The sequence below is a fragment of the Camponotus vicinus genome, unplaced genomic scaffold (assembly GCF_025532165.1).
Source record: "Camponotus vicinus isolate PSW18456_S1 unplaced genomic scaffold, iyCamVici1.0 SCAF_4, whole genome shotgun sequence".
Taxonomy (NCBI): domain Eukaryota; kingdom Metazoa; phylum Arthropoda; class Insecta; order Hymenoptera; family Formicidae; genus Camponotus; species Camponotus vicinus.
In genome coordinates, this window is record NW_028141976.1 from 9,166,549 (window position 1) to 9,192,719 (window position 26,171).

Sequence of the window (26,171 nt, forward strand, 5' to 3'; positions counted from 1 at the left end):
TATACTTACATATTGCAGTAAAGATGCGGAATCTTGTGTTATCAATTCATTAAATTGCTTTAGTGCTTCAGGAGTTCGAATTGGTAAATTCATATTTATTGCATTTTCTTGTGAAAAATTTGGGTTTACATCCAACAATAATTGTTGGACTGTAATCAATAATCGTAGAATTTTTTGAATGTCATTCTGACAAGCTTCTATTAAAAAAATTAATATATATATATATATATATATATATATATGTATATACATATGCATATTAATTAAATAAAATTAATGCAATGTAAAATTAATGTAATTATTATTATTATATAATATATGTATATATATATTATATATATTATATTAGTTAGTTATTATACAGAGAGAGAAGTAATGCTTTACTGCAATGCGATACTATTATCTTACTACAACTTAATTATTACTTTGTCTTTAAAAGTATGAGAGTAGGAAAAAATTTGTCAAACAGAAACTACACAGTACAAAAGCGATCATGTTATAGTTACGATAATGTATTTTTCTCAATGGGATAAATCTGAAAGTCTATCTCTCAGATCTGAAGATCAGCTTTGTTTTTTGAATGTTATCTTTTGTATTTATTTTATGATAAAGCGACTATTAAGAGAAACACAACAATGACATAAGATTATTAAGACATAAAAATGAAAGTGTAAACATTTTTTGACGCTTTTAAGTTTCTTAAAAAAATGTAGTGTACACATATTACCATTGAGATTTTCTTTGATGAAATAAAGGACCAATAATTTTAAAATTAATAATTAAAACCATGTGAATATTTCTAGTCTCAGTCGCATAAGTATTATTGATATTATTAATTTCATTTTATATTAATTTATATTAATTTCATCATTTTCATCTTTCTATGTGAATTTACTAGAATGCTTTTAGTGTTTATCTTAAAGAAGTACTACCATAATAAAACGATCATTTCTGTACCATGTAATTTCTGTTAGATAAATTGTTCTTATACTGTCATAGTTTCAAAAAAGTAATAATTATTGTCTATTTCTATATATAAATATATATAGTTAAATTATATTTTATTGAAATATATATTATTAAAAATTTATCCTCATATGTTTACTGCAACATAACTCGTGAGATTCTTTTTTTCCTTTTATGTTTTTTGCAGTTTCTTGATGATTGGTTTTATTAAATATTATTTGTGACGATGAGGAAAGTGGCGCATCTAAACCATAGAAAAAACCAATTCAAAAATTGTAATAATAATATAAATAAATCTGTTATGTCCGTAGAAAAGATTAAATTAATTATTTTACAACTCACTTATTTCTTCCACTTTCAAAACATTCAAGTTAAGTTCCACTGCTTCAGCTTGATGTGAAATGTTCACTGATGGGTTTGTGGTTAAACTATTGTGATCTATATTTATAGCAATAAAAAACACATTTTGTACTACTTATTACTCTATTAAGTATATAAATGTAATAAAATTAAGTTTTCTTATTTTTAATTTAAAAAATGTAATATAATTAACTAAGATGTATAATTATATTGTATATGTAAAATTTAGACTATTTATGCAAATTAATTTTAAAAGAAAAAAATTGTATCATAATGGTTAATGAAGTCACAATAACATAATATATTTATTTCTTAATACCTTCTGTGATTTCATCATATTTTTCTAAATTAATTACGGTTTCCAAAGGTAACTGTGAAGATAACAAGCTATTAAAGTCCAAATGGCTTTCGATTTCTCCATATGCTTCTTTTTCATTATCTAGTAATTCAAAGTAATTTTCATTACATAAAAAGTAGTAATTCAGAATAAGTATCGTTCTCGTGTTTGTATATAAATTGTAGTATTAGATTATTCTGCAAACTTTTTACATTTACTATTTTCAAAATTTTTACTTAAAAAGTACGGAAAAATAAAAATTAAATGAAATTGAAAAGATATATTAATCCTATTAATGCTACTAATTGACTTTTATAAACTTGTAATTAACAAAAATGAACAATTACTTTTTTCTATAATTTGTCTTTCATCTTCTAGTTTTACCAAGCGCTTTTCTTTTTCACATGTCAATGTTTCCAATTTGCAATCAGTTGCAGGTTTATTTAATACTTTTTGTACAGAGCTTCCTTCATTTTTTGTTATTGTTGATAATGGCTTGTAATTTATAGGAGGATTTGGAATACCTATTTTATGTTTTTTAGTTTAATATTATAATTTCAAAAGTTTTCAATATAAATAATATATAAATTAATACTTACTTAAATCTTTTAATTTAATTTTAGTTAATGTGTTCTTTTTATAGGTTAACAATATCTTATCTATTTTCTTATTATTACCTATATTATCTATTTAAAAATAAATATATATAGTATATATGAAATATACAGGGTGTTAAAAAAGTATCGCATACGCTCAGTGCCATCCGATAGAGAAGGAGAATTTAAGAAAAAATGTCTAATACAATTTTTCGATCCCATGAATAATTTTGCCGCAATTAATTATTGTAATCAGTTAATCAGCGCGGAGCTACAAGAGGAAGCCAGGGGCGAGGCACGCGAAGTCTGCGGCGCGACGGCTACCGCACTCATACCATGCTCTCGTACCGAGCGGAGGGAAAGTGCTTGCGATCTATTTATTTATTTTACTCACCTTCTTTTTGATAAGAGTAACAAAATAATTTACAGGAACAATCATCACGTAAAAATTTGCGTGATTATATCACGATACAGACTTTGTTAATTTAATGAAAGAATTTATTTTTAATAAGTAAGAAGGCAAGATAATTTAATTAATATTTTCAGTTAACATTTTAAAAAATGAGTTAAAGAGGATTAATTTTCGCTTCTTACTTATTAAAAATAAATTTTTTCATTAAATTAACAAAGTCTGTATCGTGATATATTAGAATCACGCGAATTTTTACGTGATGATTGTTCCTGTAAATTATTTTGTTACTCTTATCAAAAAGAAGGTGAGTAAAATAAATAAATAGATCGCAAGTACTTTCCCTCCGCTCGGTACGAGAGCATGGTATGAGCGCGGTAGCCATCGCGCCGCAGACTTCGCGCGCTTCGCCCCTGGCTTCCTCTTGTAGCTCCGCGCTGATTAACTGATTACAATAATTAATTGCGGCGAAATTATTCATGGGATCGAAAAATTGTATTAGACATTTTTTCTTAAATTCTCCTTCTCTATCGGATGGCACTGAGCGTATGCGATACTTTTTTAACACCCTGTATAATAAAAATATATAAATATTAAATTTTTTGTTTTTATTACATATTTGTAAATAATTTAAAAAGTTTACCTAAATCTTCATTTTCATTTTCTTCTTCGGATGAGGAAGATGTACAATATCGAGATGGTTTTATTATTTTTCGTTTTTGTGAAGATGTGTGTGCATTTGTATTATATATATTATCTTTTATACTTGATAATGTTTCATCGTCATTGGTAGATATGTTTATTGCTTGAATTTCAAATTCTCTAGCTTGCTTATAGGTATCTGAAAAAGTTAGAAATTAGATAAGAATATATGTATATCTACCATATATCTAATATATATCTATATCTATAATATTTACCAAAAGGTCCTAAATATTTTTTATAATGAATATTATCCCAATCATTACTGGGTGTTGTTTTCTTTTTAGACTCAACACTGGGATTTTTTTCTTTCGGTCGCTACTTAAATTCTTTCGTTCTGAATATTAACCATGAAGCTGGTATTGTTGCAGACCACTCATCCCACAGCACAACAAAATACATTTCTATATATAAATATAATTTAAACACACTACATATTAATTCTTTACAAAATACATGCAGTATTAATCCAAAATATTTCACAAATAGTCAACAAATAGTATTATATTGTATTTAACTTGACATGGAATTTTCAAATATTTTCTATAATTCTACATATATGTTAGTACATTTTTTATGGATATATATTTTTGTATATGTAATTGTTATGTTAAAACTATAAAAAAATTTAAATGTAAGCTGAATTGATTTAAGACTGAGTCCAGTTCAATACACAACTATAAAGCATTAAAATATCTCATATTATATTTTATTATATTGCACAAATATCACATATTTAGACATATTTTTATAAATTAAATCTATAACTTAAGAATATTATAATTTTATAATGTATTTGGAATGTTGCAAAGATGTATTTAGAACATATATAACCTAAAAAATTACACAAGATTATGCTAAATGATAGTTTTTATCAATATACATATACATATACAGGGTGTCCTAGACCACCCGTACATCCCTTTTCTTTCAAAAACTAAGCATTTTAGAGAAAAACGTTTTCGACAAAAATTGTATGGTTTTGAGGGAAATATAAGATGGTGTCATTGGTTTGACCTTGGATGGCATCGTTAAGGTGAGGTCAAGGACACCTTTAATTTCTTAAATGGAACCACCTATTTTTTATTGCATATTCTTATAGCTTATGTCGAGAGCTTTCCAAAACACTATAATAAAGTATTTTTTCATCAAGTACTTTTCGAGTTATAAGGCTTGAAATAATTTCTTAATTTTACATAAACCATAAAATATCTAGTAAAATATTCATTTCTCGATTATCTTACCTTAATACTTTTATGTACAAAATAGCACTTATATTTAATAATATTTTATTATATTTTTAATTATTTTTCCTTAAAAAATTATTAATAATTTTAAAAAATAATAAATTATTAAATAAAATTGCAATAATAAATAAAATTTGATGAGGAAAACTAAAAATAAATAAAATAAAATTATCTGAATAAATACATAAATATATTTAAAATGTGAGAACTAAATAAAAAGACACTAAAAAAATAATAACAGTGTCATTCAAAATACATTATACAAGCATTGTGCTATTAGGAATGTACAATTATTTTTATACATAATTTTTAGTGTAGATTATATATATATATATATATATATATATATATATATATACACACGCTTAAAATACAATTTGATATAATTTTATGTACATGTATGATTAGATAGTTTATTGATTCCCCTTAGGGTTACAAGGCGCTTTTGCAAGGAGCGTACCCGAACCTTTCACAATCCAAAAAATTTACATCCCTCCGACCTAGCCCTTGTGCGACCACTACATTCTAATTTCCCACACCCTCCCTGCGTATCCTTCCCTTCCTTTCTCTCCATCCCTTACCTCCCTTTCCACTCTCCGGACCCTTCTCCTCCCAATCTATGCTTCCTCTCATGCCAGCACCGCTTTCCATCTTCCTCTTCCTCCTCTCCCTTTCTCCTGCGCTTTGCTTTCCCTATCCTGTCTCTCTTCCTTTCCTGTCTCCGTTTCCTTCTGCTCTAATCCTTCCTTTCCATTCCCCACCCTGTATCGAGAGTAACTGCAAACAAACGGAAATTAAACAAAAGCACAGCGGTTATCTACTCCTCCTCTCCACTCCCTCCACTTCTTCCATTTCCCTTAACTCCCTCTCCTATCTTTCCTACCTTTCCTCCTCTATCCCTATTCTCTCCCCCTTGTCCCTACTCGTCCCCCCTCTTCCACCTCCTACCCTTCCCTCTCCAGCTCTCCATTCCTTACCTTCTTCACCCTCTTCCTCCTCTCTCCTTTTCCACTATTCATCACTTTCCTCCTCCGTCTCCTCTGTTTCCTCATACCACCTACTTCTTTCCACCGCTTGCCCCTCCTCTCTCCATCACCAGCTTTCCTTCCTTCCACCGTCCTCTCTCTCATCTCCTTCTTCATCTCTAATGCTTTCCACTTCTCTATCGTTGACTCCTCCACCTTCCTGCCTTCCTTTCCTTCTCTTCTCTCTTCCTTTTCTCTCTTCTCACCTACCACCCTAATCTCCTCCTCTGCACCTTCCCTCTCCAACTTAACCTCAACTCCCACGCTCCACTTCCCTATCGTTGACTCCTCCACCTTCCTGCCTTCCTTTCCTCCTCTTCCTTCTTCCTTTTCTCTCCTCTCACCTTCCACCCTACTCTCCTCTTCTGCACCTTCCCTCTCCGTTCTAACCTCAACTCCCACGCTCTCTTGACCGACCTCCTCTCTCCTCTCCATTCCCCTTGTCAACCTCCTTAACACCAACACCAGCTCCACCATAACCTTCCTCAGTTCTCTGATCTCCTCCACAGTCCTCCACTTTCCATCTTTTTATCTATCGTTCCAACTTCCTCACTGTAAAACCCCTTGCACAATGCTAGGCAACAGGCAATAGAAATAAGGAATAGAAACTATTCACCAATAAATACGCAGAACAGAAAATATTCGCCAATAGGAGCAGAGAATAGATACTATTTCTGTTCTTATTGCCTGTTGCCTAGCATTGTGCAAGGGGCTTAAACACCGTACTCTCCGTCTCTCTTTAATCGATCCACGCATCGATCTATCTACCGCTCGCTTCCTTCCTCTAAAGTCACTAGATATACAATGTACCGCAATCATTCGCCATTTTGATTCCAATAAGCGGTTCATTCAAATTATATATTTACATGACCCCTTAATGACAATGTATTTTTGGCAATTAATTTCAGCCATTTTTTGCATTTTTTGTTGTTATTTTCGCTTTTTGGGATGCGAAATAAACGAAAACCTTTTTCGCTTTGATTTCTATAGCCTTTTACGCAACAACCTAGTCACGAATGCTTCTCAGATTTCACATACAAGTTAGAAAATTGCACTTAAAGTGTACATACATACGTAACAAAAGTGTGCACATGTACTTTTTGGCGTCATTTTGGCTCCAAATCCTTATACATTGAGTCTTATGGATTGCGGTACTTTGTATATCTAGTGACTTTACCTTCCTCCAGCCTCTAGCGCCATCTCCACTCTCCATCTCTGCCGTTCCACTCGCTCCTTCCTTCGGCCTCTAGCGCCATCTCCACTCTCCATTTCCGTCGTTCCACTACTCCTCTTCTTCCCGCCTCTCCCTCCATCCGCCATTCTTCCAAACTCAGCACTTTTACTCCAACTTTTCTCTTCCAAAAAACTCTCTATCCGTTCTCTCTCCATCTCCGCCTCCATGTCCTCACAACCCTCCGGTATACCCCCACCTCCTCCTCCGTTCCCAGCTCTCATCTCCTCTCCCAACCATCCCCTTTTCCTTCTCCTTTCTGCCACTCACTTCCACACCTGTCACCCGATCTAATGGCGGCGACGTCCCCCCTATGTACATGTATGAATTATAGGAAAAAAAACTGTTTTTTTATAAGGAATACAAATTGCCTTTATATTTATTTCATCCAGTGGATAATTTTTTAATTCGGACCATTCATTCCCAACGACATTGTTAAATAATTTTGAATTTACAGGATAATGAGGAAGATTGCTTGTATTTATTAATATTCTACCTTGTATCATGAATTTTTTATCATATTTATAAATATTTATAATATGAAAAATATCAAAACTTTTTAAGTAACAAAAACTGTCAGGCTCTTTTTTTGATAAAAGTTCAAATGTTTTATAAAAAATGGAATCATATGCTGATCTTGTTTCATTTGATTTTAAAGAATTATAATGAGCAACTTGAGGTTTTGAAACATTATATTCACGTCGTGTTTTTTTATATGTAGCACGTTCCACTATTCTATTATATATTTGTTGAAGAGGTTTTTCTGCTTTCTTTAATTGTTTTTTAATTTCATATAAAAAACTTTCAAAAGAAAAACTACTATATGAATCCAAATGACCAAATTTTAGAACATCATCAGCTAAGTGAATTAAATTGTAAACGTTATAAATAATAAAATCTTTTCCGTATAATATTTTTGCAGTTTCAACAAAATAAGTTAACAAATTTTTAGCATATTCATTATTATTAATACAATCACTTTCATGACATAATATCCTAATAGCACAATGCAAAGAATTAAAATGTAATAAATAATTTGGAGGCAAATAATTTTGAAATATAACTGGTCCTACATATAATAAAAATAATCTTAATTCCGTTGCTTTCCAACGTTCCAACTCTTCTAAATTACGTGTCTTCCGTGCAAAATCTTTTGGTATCCATTCTGAAATATTACATAGTTTGTGAAATTTCACGTATAACTGCAGAACTAAATTTAATTCTTTTAATTTCTCCATGCATAAAAATATGAAGCATTTTTTTTACCACTCCTAGACAAACCAAGTGCATATAATCTAATGGAAATTGACTTACCATTCCCAAATTTGCTTTTTCAAAAATTGATCTTCCAATATGATGTTCTTTATTTTGTTGATAAACAAAATTTTCATCCGTCCTTAAATTTGCATTTATTTCCAAAAAAAGCATTCAATAATTATTATAATCACCTTCTTGCATACATTTTGCACAACCAAAATATCCATTAAATGCTTTAATACACTTCACAAATGCTGCAGCTGGAGAATCACAAACTACACACCGAATTGTAACTGTAAAATGTATTCCATTAAACTAAAATCCTTTTTCATGTAAAGAAACCCCGTAAGCAAAATGTTAGCAGTATGTTGGCAGACTGGTAACAGATTTAATCAAAGTATATCAGCAGACTGACATCAACTGCGTCCTCATTCAGCTTATATTCTGCTGACAGAGCCTGCTCACAGAATCTGACAGCAGATTGATAGCAGAAATCCAGCAGGATCTGTTAACATGACTTGACGCTCGATTGTCGGCAGAAATAGTGTGCCAGGCTATAAGAAAGACTCGATTTCCAAGTCTTCGTTGCTCGTGCTATTGCTATCTCGTTCGCTCTTATTGCCATTTCGCTCTCTCTTATTACCTTCTCGCTTGCTCACATAACTCCCGTATACGCTACACACGCACGCACGCACGCGCGCGCGCGCGCACACACACACACACACACACACACACACACACATATATACAGGGTGAGTTTTAATGGTTGTGTCAATCTTTTTATCATGCGGGAGATTACCTATCGCAATTTTAATAAATTGATCGATACATAGATGTCAGTTAATTGGATCGACCGTATCGAAGGCTGAAATATAATGTGTACAATTAAAGCAAGTTAAAAGCTGAAATTATGTAGTACGGATTTATTATTATTATTAAAGCTACGTATACATATTTAATATATTAAAGCAGTAAGAATACATATTTAAAAATTCAGTTCAATTTTAACATTTTAACGTTTTATGTAAAACTTTATTTCAAATTCCGCATTTATTTTTATGATAAAAATTTTTATTTATTTTGTTAGTAGGTATACAAGGAGAGTTCTAACGCAGGTCCTCTCAAGGGGGGTGAGGCGCGAGGGGATTTCAACGGCGCGGGGGAATGACGTCACGCAGGATGGAGGGGGTTTTCCGTGGCGCGGGGGAATGACGTCACGCGGGACGGAGGGGATTTCGTAGGCGCGGGGGCTGCGGGGCGGGGCGGGGGACGTTTGGGGACGTGTTGGATGTTTTATGACAAGTATAAACAATCATAAACCGATGTCCGGTTGATAAACAACGGAATTTGAAGAGGATTGGATATTGAATTATTTTCCATATTTTTTCTAGGAAGAATTGCAACGTATCAGCACCGATGTTCGGTTGCTTTGTACCCTTGCCGCGCGTGTGAGAGAGAACGATAATATCGCGTGCGAAAAGAACGCGTACGAGAGAGAACGATAGCGAGAATTATAATTAATGCGAGAGCACGCAAAGGATTGGAGCGCAAGGGAAAGGCGTGTAAATAATTGCAACTTTTTTGAAATATAAATTTATTTAAAAATGTGTATGAGTATTACAAATTGTGTGTGTGTGTACTTAATAGTAAAATTATGTAAAATTTAAGAAATTAATAAAAGATAGAAATAAAAAAATAAAAGAAAAGAAAAAAGAAAAAAAATGAATATAAAATAATGCGGACGGTGCGCCGGGCTGTAAGGGGAGGCAGCTCCTGAAACAGGAAAAACGCTACATTAATTTTATCTTAATTAAAAATAAAAAACTAATTTTATCTTAATAATTAATAACAAAAATTTTAAAAAGAAATATGTACCTTAGCCTCCTGGAACTGCAGAGCCGTGCCAGTATTCCTGTAACCATCTTCTTCTTCTCTCTTCCATTCTTCTTTGCCATTGCCGTATTCTCTCCTCTTCGATTATTCTGTTCTCTTCATATCTTATAACAAATAGTTCGCAGATTTCGTCAGATAGGGACTTCATCCCGAAGAGCAGCCGCAGATTAAAAATGTCGAGATATTTCCATGATCCATTTACATCATTATCCAGGCGACTCTCCGGGGTGTCGCCCCATTCCTCCGCGAGATCGTGTCGCGCGTTCCAGCGCTCCGCCCGCACATTGCGTCAATGCTGTATGTTGATGAACCCGGGAATTTTGACATCATCGGGGTACTATAAAATAATATATTAAAAATACACATACACATACGCACAATTTTTTCACAAAAACACTACCTACCTTCCAGACAAATACCACTTTTAGTATCACAGAAAATAAGAGCTCTACAAAACTCCTCTTCCAAAATGAAAAATTAAAAATAGAATCCATTTTATTTGCAGCGTAAGAAATAATCGCACACACGGTTAAACTCGCTGACGCTCTCCTCTCGGACGATACACAACTGAGATTGAAATCGAATGTTACTCTCCGCTGTAGGAATTATAAAGGTCTCAAAACTGGAAGGGTTACACTAGTGTACGAATATATTTTACACCCACTGTATATATTAACCATTAGTGATCCTTTCATGGTCTTTTTCTACGCTCGGTATAAACAATATGAACAGTATTCCTATGAAGAGAAATAGATCTTGGAACCTTCTTTTTATGTTTTCTGTTTATGATACCAATGTTCGACTGCTATGTACCCTTGCCGCGCGTGTGAGAGAGAGAACGCGTACGAGAGAGAACGATAGCGAGACTTATAATTAATGCGAGAGCATGCAAAGGATTGGAGCGCAAGGGAAAGGCGTGTAAATAATTGCAATTTTTTTTTGTTACAATTAAAAATATATAATTTATTTAAATGTATGTATGTGTGAGTTTAATAAAATAAAGTATACAATATAAAAGAAAAATAATAATATATAAAATAGACCGTCGGGCTATGTTGGGGAAGCCGTTTCTGAAAACAGAAGAAAACATATGCATTTCATTAGTTTAAATTATTTAATAATTTATTTTAAAATACTTTTGATATGTAATAAATTAAAAGATACTTACAATGTTATCCATGACTCATCTATTTTAATTTATGCAAATAGGGCACATGTTGCAGGGCAATATTTGATTCAAACATTTTCTGCACTCTTTGCATGACATATTTTCCAAATGAACATAAGCTATGGTTCTATGTTCTCGAACAGAACTAATTTCTTCAAACTGATGCGGATCTTCTAGAAAGCATTCGGTAGAATATTTTGATTTATTTTCCATATAGTAATAGGAAATGCAACATATCTTTGTTGCTTCATTGTATGTCATTATTTCAGGTATGCTTAAATCTCGCTGTTTCTTTTGTAACCGTTCATCAAGAATATCGACACTATTGTCACTATCATAATCACTGTCCTTCGCCAAGGGTTCTATATCCGATCCATCATCTTCCATCTCTCTCCTCTCTCTCTCCTCTCTCTCTATCTCCATCCTCTCCGCCACAACTGGATCCATCCAATAATCATCATCATCCGTATCATCGTCGATGATAATTACGTTTTCTTCAGCCATTGCACAAGACCACCGAAACACAGAAGAGCAACGAAAGAAATGACACTCTAGTGCAGCAGACTCCTCTTCATTATATATATATTTTTAACATAAACAATATAAACACCAGTATTCCTTTGAAGAGGATTGGATCTTAGAATCCCCTTCCTTTTTTTTTTCTTTTGATGTACATGCTTTGTACCTTCGCTTCTAACATTCAAAAGATGAGAAAGGATTAGACGAAATATATAAGGAGGAGGAGGATTGAAAAATATCAAATCATAGTACGGAGGCGCGAGGTGGGGGACGCTTGGGGACGTGTTGGATGTTTTATCGCAAGTATAAACAATCATAAACCGATGTCCGGCTGGTAAACAGCGGTATTTGAAGAGGATTGGATATTAGAGTCGACCCAGAATTATTTTCCATATTTTTTTTTCTAGGAAGAATTGCAACGTATCAGCGCCGATATTCGGCTGCTTTGTGCCCTTGCCGCGCGTGTGAGAGAGAACGAATTCTTTCTGAGATGTAAATAAATGATTATTATGATACACCATACTTATTTATTTTACACAAAGATAAAAACAGGTTTAGACGAAATACAGGGAGGATTGAAGCGCATCAAGTCACAGTACGTGATTTGAACGCGCATCGACACGTCGGTATAGTAAAAGTATAGTCAAAAAGTATAGTGTTCTGTCAGAAAGTAGTGTTCTGTCAGTGTTGTGTGATAATATATATATATAAATGGAAGACGAAGATCACGCGTTGTCATTTGACAGTGACTGCATTAGTGACTGCAGTGAGAACTCCACGGAATTCAGAGAGAAAATAGTGTCTGTTGCGGAAATTAATTCTTTAAACGCACGTAGTACAAAATTTTGTATCATATACAGTTATTATTCCACGGGTGGTGCTTTAGCTGTATGTCCTTTGTGTATGATTGCATTGCAAGGCGTGGATAGCCAAATGATGTATGCTGTTCGAAAGCATAAAATTGAGACACTTGATGCGATGGATGGCCGATTCTGTTCAACGTGTAGCGAGCCGTTGTATATAAGATTTCCGTGCAATATGTGCCCAATTTGCACTCTGTGAAGAAATGGATAACGTCGAGCAGACTGAATGCGACCTGGTGGAGCGGTCCCGCCAAATTGCCACCTTGGGTGAATATTTTGCGTGGCTACAACGATGCAACGAGTACATCGAGTCGCTGGAAGAGCAAAGTCGAATCAAACGACTACGATTATCGATCGGGAATCAACAATCGCTGATTGCTCGGATCGCGCGACTCGAAGGTGCAAAGACTCGATTGCAGAGACAGTTTATGCCCAGTGGTGGTAATTACAGTGGCGACAATAACGCGGGTGCCGAATGTAGCGCGCATCAAAATGAACTTGTGTGGCGTGAGATTGATACCGCGTTCGATAACCGTATTCTGACTGGTGCGGTGATAAACTATAATCACATCGAACCTCGCCAATTTCTCGAGGACGCCAAAGACATTGTGATAGAACATGTGCAGGACGTTATAAGAAGACACAACAGTGTAAAAGTGAACACTATATTCAATGGTGAATTTGTGTCGGGTGATAAGCGCGCAAATAAAAGTACCAATACGAGAAACTGTGAACTCTTTCGCACATCCGATTTACACGAGTGGTACGAGCGTCGCGTTATCAAACCCACTCTAGCATCGCTGGAAGAATTTCAGGAACGCGATAGCGGGTGGGCATTGTCGCGAATACAGAATTTGACTGTAAATATAAATAAGTATAATCCTATGCGCGCGGGATGTCATATAAAATTGCCGCGGGAGATTGTGATGAAGAGAGCGGTGATTAACGTACAATCAAAAGACAATGCGTGTTTCGCGTGGGCAGTGGTGGCCGCTCTATATCCCGCTGAAAGAGACACGAATCGGGAATCTTCATATCCCCACTATACGACGGTGTTAAATGTACAAAATATTGAGTTTCGATGATGTTGAACCAACTAAAAAAATTTGAACTTGTCAACGATATTTCGATCAACGTCTACAGCATCGAAGAGAAGAACGGCATTGTTCCGATACGTCTTTCGCAGCAGAAGCGGGACAAGCATGTGAATCTGCTATACGTGGAAGACGGCAACAATGTCGGACATTTCGCATGGATCAAAAATTTATCCCGGCTCGTGAGCTCGCAATTGAGCAAACACAACGGTCAAAGATATATCTGCGATCGGTATGTATAATTTAAATAATTATAAGTTATGTAGTAAATTGTATATAAATCTTTAATTTTTAAAAAATTTTTATTTTCTTTTATAGATGCTTGCATTACTTTGGTTCGGACGACAAGTTGCAGTCACATACGATAGACTGCGGAAAAATAAACGACTGCGCTATCCGGTTACCGAGCGATAAGGACAAGTGGTTATCGTTCAACAATTATAACAGGAAAGAGCAGCTTCCATTCATCGTGTACGCCGACTTGGAATGCGTTCTGGCCAAGATGGAGGAAGAGAAGAATATGTGCCAGCACCATCAAGTATTTAGCATAGCATATTATATACATTGCTCGTACGACGACTCATTATCCGCATATCATTCGCGTCGCAGTACCGATTGTATAGCATGGTTCGTCGAACAACTTAAAATGTTAGCATTTCCTGTAAAAAATATTTTAACTACTAATGTCCCTATGGTAGATTTAACATTTGAAGAGTGTGAAAAATTTAATAGCGCTACTCAATGTCATATATGCGAAAAACCGTTCGCGCAAGACGATACACGCGTACGCGATCATTGTCATTTGACTGGACGGTACAGAGGTCCCGCGCATTCAAATTGTAATTTAAATTATAAAGAGTCTTTCTGTATTGCGATAGTGTTTCATAATTTATCCGGTTATGATTTGCATTTCATTATCGAGGAAATAGCCACAGCGTTCGAAGGGAGAGTCGAGTTACTTCCAATAACGGAAGAGAAATATATATCGTTTACCAAAAATGTCGATCTTAAGGAAGAAAAACCAAAAAATCAAGTAAAATTACGCTTCATCGATTCATTCAAATTTCTTACGGCAAGTCTCGACAAATTAGCATCTTATCTAGATAAAGATAAACTGGATATTTTAAAATCAGAATTTCAAAATTTATCGAGTGAAAACTTCAAATTATTAACACGGAAAGCTGTGTTTCCATATGAATACATCGATTCCGTTGACAAGTTGCAAGATACATGTTTACCACCGCGCAAATCATTTTACAGTTCCTTAACCGGTGAAACTATATCCGAGAGCGATTACGCGCACGCCGAGAACATCTGGACGCGATTCTCCATTCGAACGCCAGGCGAATATAGCGATTTATATCTTAAAATCGATGTCTTGTTATTAGCCGATATTTTTGAAAACTTTCGCGACAAATGTATCGAAAGTTACGGACTCGACCTTGCGTATTACTATACTCTACCCGGATACACGTGGGACGCCATGTTGAAGCATACCAAGATTACGTTTGAATTGCTTACCGACATCGACATGGTCATGTTTATCGAACGCGGTATACGTGGCGGTCTGAGTCAATGTTCGGGTAGATACGCTCGCGCTAATAACAAATACATGGAGTCGTACGATCCATCGAAACCATCATCATACTTGATGTACTTTGATGTAAATAATTTGTACGGATGAGCAATGTGTCAACCGTTGCCTTACGCCGATTTTCGATGGGTCGACGACGTGTCGAATTTTGACGTATCATCCATCGCGCTAGATTCGCCTACAGGCTATATCCTCGAAGTCGATCTCGAGTATCCGCAACATCTTCACGATGCGCACACTGACCTACCGTTTTGCCCGACACGCGACAAACCACCTGGCAAGCGGGAATTCAAACTGCTTGCAACGCTATACGATAAAAAGCGTTACGTGATACACTACCGCAACCTGCAGCAATGTACGCGTCACGGTCTTCGTGTTACAAAAATACATAGAATTTTACAGTTTTCTCAATCTCCCTGGCTTCGAAATTACATAGAACTCAATACACATTTTAGAACATTGGCTAAAAACGATTTTGAAAAAAATTTATACAAATTAATGAACAATGCGGTGTTTGGCAAAACGATGGAAAATGTGCGCAATCGCGTTGATGTAAAATTACTAACGCACTGGGACGGGCGGTACGGTGCAGAGGCAATGATCGCTAAACCAAATTTCCACAGCAGAAGCGTCTTTTCGGAAAATTTAATAGCTGTGGAATTGCGCAAACTCGAGGTGAAATTCTACAAACCAATCTACGTGGGTATGTGTATACTCGACATATCCAAGACATGTTTGTACGAGTTTCATCATGAGTATATGTCTCCCCTATATCGCGACAAATGTAAGGTCATGTACACCGATACCGATAGTCTCATATATCACATTGAGTGCGAAGACATGTACAAAAATATGAAGCGCGACGTCAGCAGATTCGACACTAGCGATTATGCTGCGAACAATGCGTACGGTATGCCGCTCGTAAATAAAAAGGTACCGGGTCTAATGAAGGATGAAAATAACGGTGCCATAATGACCGAATTTGCCGGGCTCAGAGCAAAAATGTACGCATTACGAGTCGATGGAAAAAAGGATACGAAGAAAGTTAAAGGCGTCAAGAGCAACGTTGTCGCGAGAACGATAACGTTTGACGATTACACACGGTGTTTGAAAGAAGAAATTGAAATGACGCGCCAGCAGTCGTGTATACGATCGAAATTGCACCAAGTATACACAATCCGCGAGACAAAAATTGCTCTGAGTCCGTACGATGACAAGCGGTATATCGTACCCGAAACCACCGATACGCTACCGTGGGGGCATTATAAGATACCATTGTAAAATGTGTGTGTGTGTGAAAGAAATATTAATAAAGATTTTTGTATTTTTATATTTCATATATTTTTGTAATGCATATCTCATACATCTTATATTAAAAAATACATGTACTATCGCAAGGAATATTGATAAGGATTTTTATGTATATTTTCATTTTTCAAATATTATATATGTTATACACATATATTTTTTCCAGAAAATTAAAAATAAACACTGTATGAATTAAATCACATTGTTTTTATGTATCCAAGAATTGTGCGAATTGTCAAATCCCAACCATTTCACGTAAACTTCGTCACCCCTCCTACGCAGTACTTTCTCCACGAGATACACGTCCGGATAATTCGCGCGATGCAACTCGTGCTCGTAGAACGCTCCAGCGATAGGTTTTTTGCGATAATCCTCAAGTAGATAGCTTACGGGATTAGTATGCTGCACTTTTACAATTTTAAACACTTCGGTTGTCCAATTTGACGTGTAACCTTTCTCAAAAATTGTCTTGTACTTGCTAACGCGTACCGAGTCATCTACTTTGAATTTCGCCGGACCCGCGATATTTACACGGTTGTACACAGTAGCCAAGAGTCTTTCAGCGATCGCAGGGGTAACGTCGACGGGTCGCATACCGATCGTTCGATGCTTGCGCGCGTTGTAATCCGATACAAGTCGCGGCAACGCGCTGATCCACTTGTAAGATCCGTTCAGCGTAAACATCTTCCACATGTCGTTTTTCAGTGTGCGATTGAATCGCTCAACGATCGATGCCTTCAATACTGAATATGTAGAATAATGATTGATGTCATGTTTCCGCATGAGCCGTTGCACGTCAGCGTTATAAAATCCCTTCCCCATATCAGTCTGTAAGTTTTTCGGACATCTTTTGCTATTTCGAATTATTTCAGCGATAGCGTCAGCTGTCTCGCTTCCGCCTTTACTCTTGAGTGGTGCGGTCCACTCGTGCTTGCTCAACGCATCGATGACTGTGAGTATGTAGTGGTAACCTCTGTTGAAACGAGAGTACGGATGCATCTCGACAATGTCAGCTTGCCACAGGTCATCGTATCCCCGCACTATGACGTGTCTTCGGGGAAAATTTTTTCTCGCCGGCGCGTGCAATTCGTTCACCAACTGCCGTTTCTCTAAACTATGTTGTTTCTTCGCTTCCTCGGTTATTCCCGATCGCCGATCCATCGTTGTTTCGATTCGTCGATCAAACGATGTGTGCCCCGAGTATCACCGTGCGTTTTATCATTCGTTACTGTTCGATAGCCGTTCGATAACCGTACCTGCCCCGTTCGATAGCCGTTTCTGACCCGTTCAATAGCCGTTCGTTACCGTTGCTACCCCGTTAGTTGCCGTTCCTGCCCCGTTCGATAGCCGTTTCTGACCCGTTCGATAGCCGTTCGTTAGCTGTTCCTGCCCCGTTCGTTGCCGTTCGATAGCTGTTCGCAGCCGTTTGTTGCCGTAATTGACCCTGTTGGTAGTCGCTTCTAAGTAGTCCGTAGCCTCGTTCACAGTCGTTTCTGACCCGTTCGCAGCCTCGTTGGCAATCGTTTCTGACCCGTTCGTAGCCGTTCCAGAGTTGTATGCCGCCTCGTATGTAGCCGTTCCTGACGTGTTCATAGCCTTGTTCGCAGCCGTTCCTGAGGTGTTCATAACCTCGTTCGCAGCTGTTCTTGAATTGTTCGTAGCCTCGTTCACAGCCGTTTCCTCTTCGATCACTGCCACTCATTGTAGTTCGATAAGCCTTTGTAGATGTTCAATAATTGTACAATAGCCGCTCCTTAACCGCTCGTAGCTGTTTCTGAATTAGTGTTAATCGCACGCTGAAGCTCGTTTATCGCAGTCTGCAAAGCTCGCACGTCCTTCTCGAACGCAGTCAGCTTCTCGTCTGATTCTTTCTCCTTCTTCAACGTTTTAACGCATTGTTCCACGTACAGTTTGTTGACTGCATCGGTATCAGCCTCAGGTTGCGCTACACGGCAAATCTTGCGCGACCTCCCGTCATAGTACGTAGCGACGCGACACAGAGCGTTTTGACGCAAGTAACTTGTCACCGATTTATCCCAATGATCGCTTGTTCTAATTGCTTCATTTCTCTGTTCAAATAATCCAAATTTGTTGATGGGCATTTTTTTTTCTCGATGCGAGTGACGTCGATCGACTGATCAGTTTCGTTGAGACACCGTTTAATTTATAATAAGGCCGACTTCGCGAAGTTCCTCTATAATCGACAGGATTTCGTTGTCGTGAGCGTTGTGGCCAGCTCGGCGCGAAGCGTCGAGCAATCGTAAACGATTCACTAGCTCGTTGGGATCGTCCCAGTGCACGTAATCGATCTTATTGTCGGTTAGCGTCATCACGCGAGGCATGGATACTCCCGTACCGCATTTTTTCTTTTTCGATTCGATTGACATCAACGGTGCAATTATGTGTTTATACTTGTATCCCCTGTTGCTCTTTAATTGACCTTGCGCATCATATTGGCGTTTATGCGCACTCGTCGCCATTAATATGCTCTTATATTTTTGCATATCGTCCTCAGTGTATATGTCATCATCGGGAATTCTCTTGAAGATCAACTCGTATAATCCAGGTGTACCAATGTACCTCACTTTGTCTATGATTATAGAGTCATCTGCGTCGATGTCGAATCGTTTGTTACCGAGCCACATTTCATTCTCGTTGAAATAGACACCGTACACGTGATCGATCTGATTTTTTTCGTCGCCACTAAGGAAAGCGCTCATGTACTTTTGTGGCAGTGGCCCGAAGTACTCTCGTAACATTTTTTGACCTTCCAACGTTTGTAACATGTTTCGAACAGATGGTGATTCGAGCGGATTGCCCGTGGTTTCGAAAACATTTTCGATTGCGAGTGATTGGGGTATCGTGGGTTGTATGATTCTCGTTGTCGCGGACGGTGTGGAGGTTATCAGCGGTTCATCCGATGTATGCGGTGTCGATAAACGATTCGCCTTCAATCGTTGTCTCTTTTTCGGTGTCGTATGCTCCTCCTTCTCCTCTTCTTCCTTGTACCGCTTGATGGGTAACGTTTTAATTATAGCGTCAGCGTTACTCTCCGGCTCGTTTTTCACCGCGATTAAACTAGAGTTGTCGACGATTTTTTGTAGTGGCTCGATAATAGGTCTAAAATGGGACTTGACCACGATATCGTCGTCGATCTTGCCGGTCTTCAAAGCGCGATGTTTCTTGCGGATCGATTCGCTCGTTTTCTCAATCTCCCTCGCAATTTTTTCACGCTCGCGAACATTATCGCTTTCAGCCATGTCATCTACAGAGTGTCGGCAGCGACTAATCGTTTTGCGGTATCGCGAACACGTTAAATCCTTTCCTGTATCGCCCGTTCGTAAATGAGCTGTCCTTATCTATCACTAGGAATCCATACTTTTGTTGCCAACAAGTACGACATAATTCACTGAAATCCTCGTACGACATGCGGTATTCACGTGATCGTTGTACACGTGTTTCAAGTTAGTACCGTCCTGTTTAAACGAGATCAGCAGGTTCGCGTTGTCGCGTATAAGATGTTTTGGTATTCTCGCGTACGTTTGACAAAGATAGAAGCAGTCGACGTTTGAATGACGACCCACTGAGAAGTACTCTCTTATCGTATTTTGCTTGTCGCACGCCACGTCATCGAAGACGAAAATCGAGTTTGGACGTGCCTCGCTCGGTAGAATGACGTCACTGTTATTGGAGAACGTAAAATAGCCGATTTCATCGATCGATGTCAACAAATTCTCCAGATATCGATATTTCGGCTGTTGCAGCGACTTCGAGTACACGTACACGTTCTCGAAACGTACACCGTGCGGACTTTCCAGTAGACTTATAAGAACGTTGGTTTTACCACAATTCGAGGGACCGCAAACGATCGCGCGTATAGTAGTCGGTAGCATCGTACCGTGTCTGCGCATCTCCGCATTGTCCTTCATTGATCGTAATCTGTCGTCGCAATTCGTCACGCGTATCGTCAAAGGTTGTCGCACGAATCTCATTTTTTTCAACACTATCGATTGGATCGAACGCCTGCCTATTTATAGGTGCGCGAAATCACGAGTCGCTCAGTAGAGAAAAAATGTTTGTTCTGCTATCAAGTCCTTCCGACATTCGCGATTTGAGCGTCGAACAACTACAATTTGTGTCAAAAGCTGTTCTGTTGCGAATGTGCGGTGATTACGTTCACTACGTGTGGGACAAACTTCCGGAACACATAAAAGCGGATCCGGAGGTTCAGACGTATCGTCGCTGTTACGAACACTACAATCAGCCGTGGCAGGAAACACACATCGACGGTCTGGCGCCATTGATAAAGAATTGCAGCGAATGTCAATGAAAATATGTAGAGACCTATTAATTCACGCGATAAACGCACTTCCGATCGAATTCCATATTCCCGGCTATCAGTTTTGCGGGCCAGGTACACGGTTGGAGAAGCGATTAGTCAGAGGCGATCGAGGTATCAACCCATTGGACGCGGCGTGTCGTGAACACGATATAGCATACTCTCGGAGCAGCGATCTCACCGAGAGACACGCGGCGGATAGGATACTCGCCGAGAAAGCGCGGAATCGCATCGTTGCGAGAGATTCGACTCTCGGTGAGAGAGCCGCCGCCACAGCTGTTTGGACAGCGATGAAAGCCAAGACGAAGCTCGGTATGGGTGTGAAGACGAAGAAAAGAACGGCGAAGAAACGGATACTTCCGGTAGCGAAATGCGGCGGTGTATTGCCGATTCTACCAATGTTGGGTGCGCTCGGATCCCTGATCGGTGGAGCGGCTGGTGTAGCGAAGGCGGTGAACGACGAAAAAGCCGCGCAACGTCAGTTGCAAGAGATGCTACGTCACAATCGCGCCATGGAAGGTCGCGGATTATATCTCGCTCCTTACAAATACGGACGAGGAGCCTCAACGAGAAAAAAAAACGTCAAAGAGACGCTAAAAATGCCGCAGGGCACAACTACCAACGTACAATTGCTGCAACTGGCAAAACGTATGCGCATTCCATATTTTAGAGGTGTTTTCATGCGCAACTCGTTACCGATCGGTGGTATATATAAAAACGAGAGCGGCATTGTAAATTTGGATAGCGTCGAAGGACCAGGTACTCATTGGGTAGCGTATGCAAAGAGGGGGAATCGCGCTATATATTTCGTCAGTTTCGGCAATCTTTGACCGCCGAATGAATTGGTGCGATATCTCGGACGAAACGTAACGAAGATACAGTACAATTACACATCTGTTCAAACTTACGATCAGAGCATCTGCGGACAATTGTGCTTGCAGTTTCTTCGAACGGTCGATGCATGTGAATTTAAAGACAGATATTGCGCTATTTAACTCAGTATTCGTTAAACAGTTTCGTCGACATGTTTATGACGTTCACATTGACTGGGAAGAGTAGCGTTCTCACGGCAAACTTCTTTCCCACCATAGATTTGAGCGATGGCGAATACGAGTTCGGTCTAACGGATTTTGAGACTTATCACACGATACCCAATGTGAATTCCTCGAATAATAAATTTTACTTTGGCAAAGACGACGAGGAAATTACGATTCCCGAGGGGTCGTATGAGTTGCAAAATATACATGAATTTTTGAAAGATGCAATTTCACGGAAACATCGCGATAAGAAAAACATTGACGGTGGTGACTATGAAGATGGTGAATATCCGATAGTGCTCCGTGCTAATTACAATACAATGAGGAGCGAGATCAAATGTGCCTACAGAATAAAATTTACCAAACCCGACAACATTGGATCGCTGCTAGGATTCTCGAATCGTATTCTCGAGCCGCGAAAATGGTACGAATCAAACATGCCGATTAACATTCTCAACGTGAATATTATCCGTATAGAGTGTAACGTGACCGCGGGTGCGTACAACAACGGCATACTCGTTCATACGATACATGAATTTTCACCGAGGGTACAACCGGGATATAAGATATCGGAAACGCCTGCCCAGATCATTTACCTGCCGATCATCGCGCGGAGCATTACGGATTTAACGTTACGCGTTGTCGACCAGAACGGACGATTGCTCGATTTTCGAGGAGAAGAGATCACCGTAAGATTGCACGTACGTATGCGACGTATGAGATGCTCGTATTGAACGGATCGAAAGACGTGAGAGATAACGCAATCTTTACGAGACCAGCAACACCAACAACAACAACAACAACGTCGACGTTCGCTAATATCAAATCATCCAAGAAAAAGAAACTCAGCGCATCGAACGTTGCGTTTTTACAATCTTTGGGATTTGCGGTGCGAAACAGCTGAACGATGACCGACATTCTCAACATCAGTGATAAACCGATTTTTGACAATCGTATCATCAAGATCGAGACTCACACGTACAACCCGTTCGCCAATACATCGTTCGGACACAGTGATGAGATAAGAATACCCATACAACAACAGGATCTGTATACATTGCCGTATGAGAGTTTCCTATACATCGAGGGACAACTAACGAAAACCAAACCAGCTGAAGGAAGTGATGTGGAACTGGCAAATAATTGCGCCGCATTCATGTTCGATGAGATTCGATACGAACTCGATGGCGTTGAGATTGATCGGAATAGAAACGTAGGAATAACTACTACGCTCAAAAACTATGTAACGGTATCATCCGATAGAAACGTGATTATGAAAAACGCCGGCTGGGATCCGTGGACCTATGAGAATGGACATTTCAATTTTTGCGTACCGCTCCACATGTTATTGGGATTTTGCGAGGATTATAAACGAGTGGTGATTAACGCTCGTCACGAATTGATCTTAATACGATCGCGCAACGATAATAATTGTCTGTTTGGATATTTGACACTGGAACCTGTGATCAACATATTCAAGATACAATGGCGAATGCCACACGTGCTGTTGAGCGAGATCGAAAAACTGTCGATGCTGCGTGCTCTGGAAAGCGGACGATATCTCAGCATGGGTTTTCGCTCATGGGATCTATACGAGTTTCCGCTATTGCAGCTTGCAACCAAGCATTCGTGGGCCATTAAGACCACGACTCAACTGGAGAAACCATGATACGTTGTCTTCGCTCTGCAGACAAACCGGAAAAATATCATGTCTGAGGATACGAGTCGATTCGACCACTGCAAATTAATCAACGTGAAACTCTATCTGAATTCGGAATGTTATCCGTACGACGATATGAATCTGGATTTCGAAAAAGGCAGATGTGCCATTCTCTACGACACGTACACGCGCTTCTGCAAGAACTATTACGGATACGAGTATCTCGAGCCGAGTCTCTCCATCTTACAGTTTCAACGTCAGGGTCCGTTCGTGATTATCGATTGTTCTCGACAAAACGAATCGGTTAAGAGCGCAACCGTGGATGTGAGATTGGAATTCGAATGTAAGGAGAACGTGCCGGCGAATACCACTGCGTACTGTCTCATCATACACGATCGTGTGATCCAGTACAATCCGTTGACCAACGTTGTACGCAAAATCACCTAAGCGATAACATCGACACAAGAGAGGGGAAGAGGAGCAGGATATAAATCAAAGTGCTGCGAGATGATTTTAGAGTTTCCCATTCCTCTCGACTGATGCATCGGGGAGAGAGAGAGATCTCGTCATGTCCGTACCAACGTTTGTGGATCTGCAAGGATTTATTGTCGGGAGAAATTTTGTCGTGAAGGAAGCTGCGGTTCTGAGAAAGGGATATGTTCTCTCGCATTACTTTTTCGCAAGTCCCGTACCGTGGAGCGTGCTTACAAAATCTGAGCGATGTCAAGTCTCATGGGTGATTAGAAATCATCATGGATTAAAATGAGAAGACGGAAACGTTCCGTATGGCTTGGCTCAGCGTGTAATTACAACAGCTGTCGTTGGTACGATACACGAAGAAGAAGAAGAAGAAGAATCGTCTGCCGTGTACGTTAAAGGACTTGAAAAGCGAAAATGGCTGACCAATATACTAGACGATGCGGGAAACGGCTATATTATTGAAACCTTGGATGCAGACTATGAAGATATTGATTCTCTAAATAAATTAGATATTACCAATAGTATGCGATGTGGAAAACATGTTAAGAATTGCGCATTACAAAATGTATTCAAAATATTTAACTGGTGGTCGCAACGCCAGAAAGAATTACAAGAAAATAAAATATGTAAACATTAATATGTTTTATCTCTTATTTTCCCTTCCTAGACCTTTCCTTGCGTTTCTAAGAATTTTTTGTCTGAGCGTTGTCTCCCCTTCTCCTAAAATTCAAAGCGTTAGAAGCATTGATCCCCCCACCACATTATACTTTTGGAAGATGAGCATCATGTATACTCGGTTATTTCTTATACGAACAGTGTCGCGTTAACACCGCTCTCGTGGTTCACTTTTCATAACTCCCAGAGAAATGTATTACGTCGAAAGAAACGGAAACAGCGGCAGCGGCATCGGAAGACGCGTGAATAATTACGTACCGAGTCGTGATAAAACTCCATCGTTTGAGAACAAATGTGACGAGTAAGTTTTATTTAACTTTTTCTATTTTTCGATTTTTACAAATTGTATTATTACTATTATTTTAATTTTAATTTTTCTGTAGCATTTCGTTGGAACGTCGTGCGGTTCGTATACTAGGTAGACGATACGCATTGACAGCTACGGAATTCAAATTCTTCGAAATTGGTATCAACGTGGGTCCACCGAGTTACGTGGAGATTGCCATAGGAGATCATCGAGGAAAGGAACTGATATTATCTCTCGAAACGTGGAAGGGACTCTACGAGCAACGTCGCAATATTCAAAATTTACTTTGGAACAACTCTAAAGATGACTACAATTTCATAAGCGTTGGACCGCTAACAGTGAGAGTTCGTACGATTAACGATGTCAAACTCATAAGTCTCGAATCTTCAAATGTATGCTTGATGATGGTCGAATCGACATTACATCGTATGTTCGATCTCGATCAATGCATAGATGTAACTTTTGATCGATTGGGTAAAATTATCGAAACAGTTGATGTCAAGTTTACGCAATTCTCCAATATCGCGTCCACTGTAATAAATCCAAAAGAAATATCGAATGTAATACGCGCGAGTGACGCTTTCAACAAGCATCAACTCGTCGATTGCGAGCTGGCAGCTTTAGTTTTTAGTCCATAGTACGTAAGAAAAATATGTAAAACAAGAATAAAGTTTTAAGTCTAAATCATGATGTAATTTCTTCGCACGCATTTCCATCCACCCAATCCTCTTCAAAGGAATACCGCTTATATTGTTTAATTCGAAAAAAATCTAGAATTACTTATATTGTGGGAGAGGGGGTGTACCGCAAGAGCACAAAGCTATTTTGTTTGCGGAAACATGTCCCGACGCGTTAGTCAGCCTTAAGAGGATGCCGGATTACCGACAAAACGATTATTTTTTTCCATAACGAAATTTTTTTATTGATTGCACAGAATTATAATTCCTTCTCCACGATTAAAGTATATATAAAAACAAAGCAGGAACCTACTAGTTTTATGTCAAAAACAAAAAAAATTGAAAAATTACAGTTTTTTTATCAGCTTCTGACGTCAACCCGTAACAAAACTTGCTTAATATAAAAATGTTGCAGTTTATATGTACA

At 38.3% G+C, this 26,171-nt stretch overlaps 3 protein-coding genes across 6 annotated transcripts; 1 reads left to right on the forward strand and 2 right to left on the reverse strand.

Annotated features, from left to right (window-relative positions):
* Positions 1-9: 9 nt before the first annotated feature.
* On the reverse strand, positions 10-5,268 carry LOC145970599 (uncharacterized). Its single transcript, XM_083097478.1, has 7 exons — positions 5,199-5,268; positions 3,312-3,509; positions 2,263-2,349; positions 2,011-2,187; positions 1,646-1,765; positions 1,309-1,404; positions 10-1,210 (listed from the first exon to the last, which is right to left on the reverse strand). The coding sequence occupies exons 1-7, from the start codon at positions 5,266-5,268 to the stop codon at positions 1,080-1,082; spliced, it is 879 nt and encodes a 292-aa protein (XP_082953604.1). The 3' UTR covers positions 10-1,079.
* On the reverse strand, positions 5,017-25,823 carry LOC145970180 (uncharacterized). Of its 4 annotated transcripts, none has more exons than XM_083096720.1 (3): positions 11,192-25,823; positions 10,006-11,093; positions 5,017-9,903 (listed from the first exon to the last, which is right to left on the reverse strand). In XM_083096720.1, the coding sequence occupies exon 1, from the start codon at positions 19,827-19,829 to the stop codon at positions 18,729-18,731; it is 1,101 nt and encodes a 366-aa protein (XP_082952846.1). In that variant the 5' UTR covers positions 19,830-25,823; the 3' UTR covers positions 5,017-9,903; positions 10,006-11,093; positions 11,192-18,728. The 4 variants fall into 4 exon arrangements, with proteins under 4 accessions (XP_082952846.1, XP_082952849.1, XP_082952848.1 ...); XM_083096723.1 differs by having other exon boundaries at positions 5,017-5,394; positions 6,820-9,903; positions 10,006-25,823; XM_083096722.1 differs by having other exon boundaries at positions 5,017-5,394; positions 5,595-9,903; positions 10,006-25,823.
* LOC145970182 (uncharacterized) lies at positions 15,629-17,001 on the forward strand. The gene has a single exon (XM_083096726.1). It carries the CDS (start codon positions 15,760-15,762, stop codon positions 16,540-16,542), a length of 783 nt encoding a protein of 260 aa, XP_082952852.1. The 5' UTR covers positions 15,629-15,759; the 3' UTR covers positions 16,543-17,001.
* Positions 25,824-26,171: the final 348 nt, after the last annotated feature.

What these genes read in the sequence shown, in the direction of transcription:
- LOC145970180 (XM_083096720.1), bottom strand. Translation starts at nt 19,829, where the DNA reads ATGGCTGAAAGCGATAATGTTCGCGAGCGTGAAAAAATTGCGAGGGAG.
- LOC145970599 (XM_083097478.1), bottom strand. Translation starts at nt 5,268, where the DNA reads ATGGAAAGCGGTGCTGGCATGAGAGGAAGCATAGATTGGGAGGAGAAG. An exon ending in AAATGAAAATGAAGATTTAG is followed by an intron (nt 2,350 to 3,311) that starts GTAAACTTTTTA and finishes ATTTTTAAATAG; the next exon opens with ATAATATAGGTAATAATAAG. An exon ending in TTTGAAAGTGGAAGAAATAA is followed by an intron (nt 1,211 to 1,308) that starts GTGAGTTGTAAA and finishes TCTATGGTTTAG; the next exon opens with ATGCGCCACTTTCCTCATCG.
- LOC145970182 (XM_083096726.1), top strand. Translation starts at nt 15,760, where the DNA reads ATGAACAATGCGGTGTTTGGCAAAACGATGGAAAATGTGCGCAATCGC.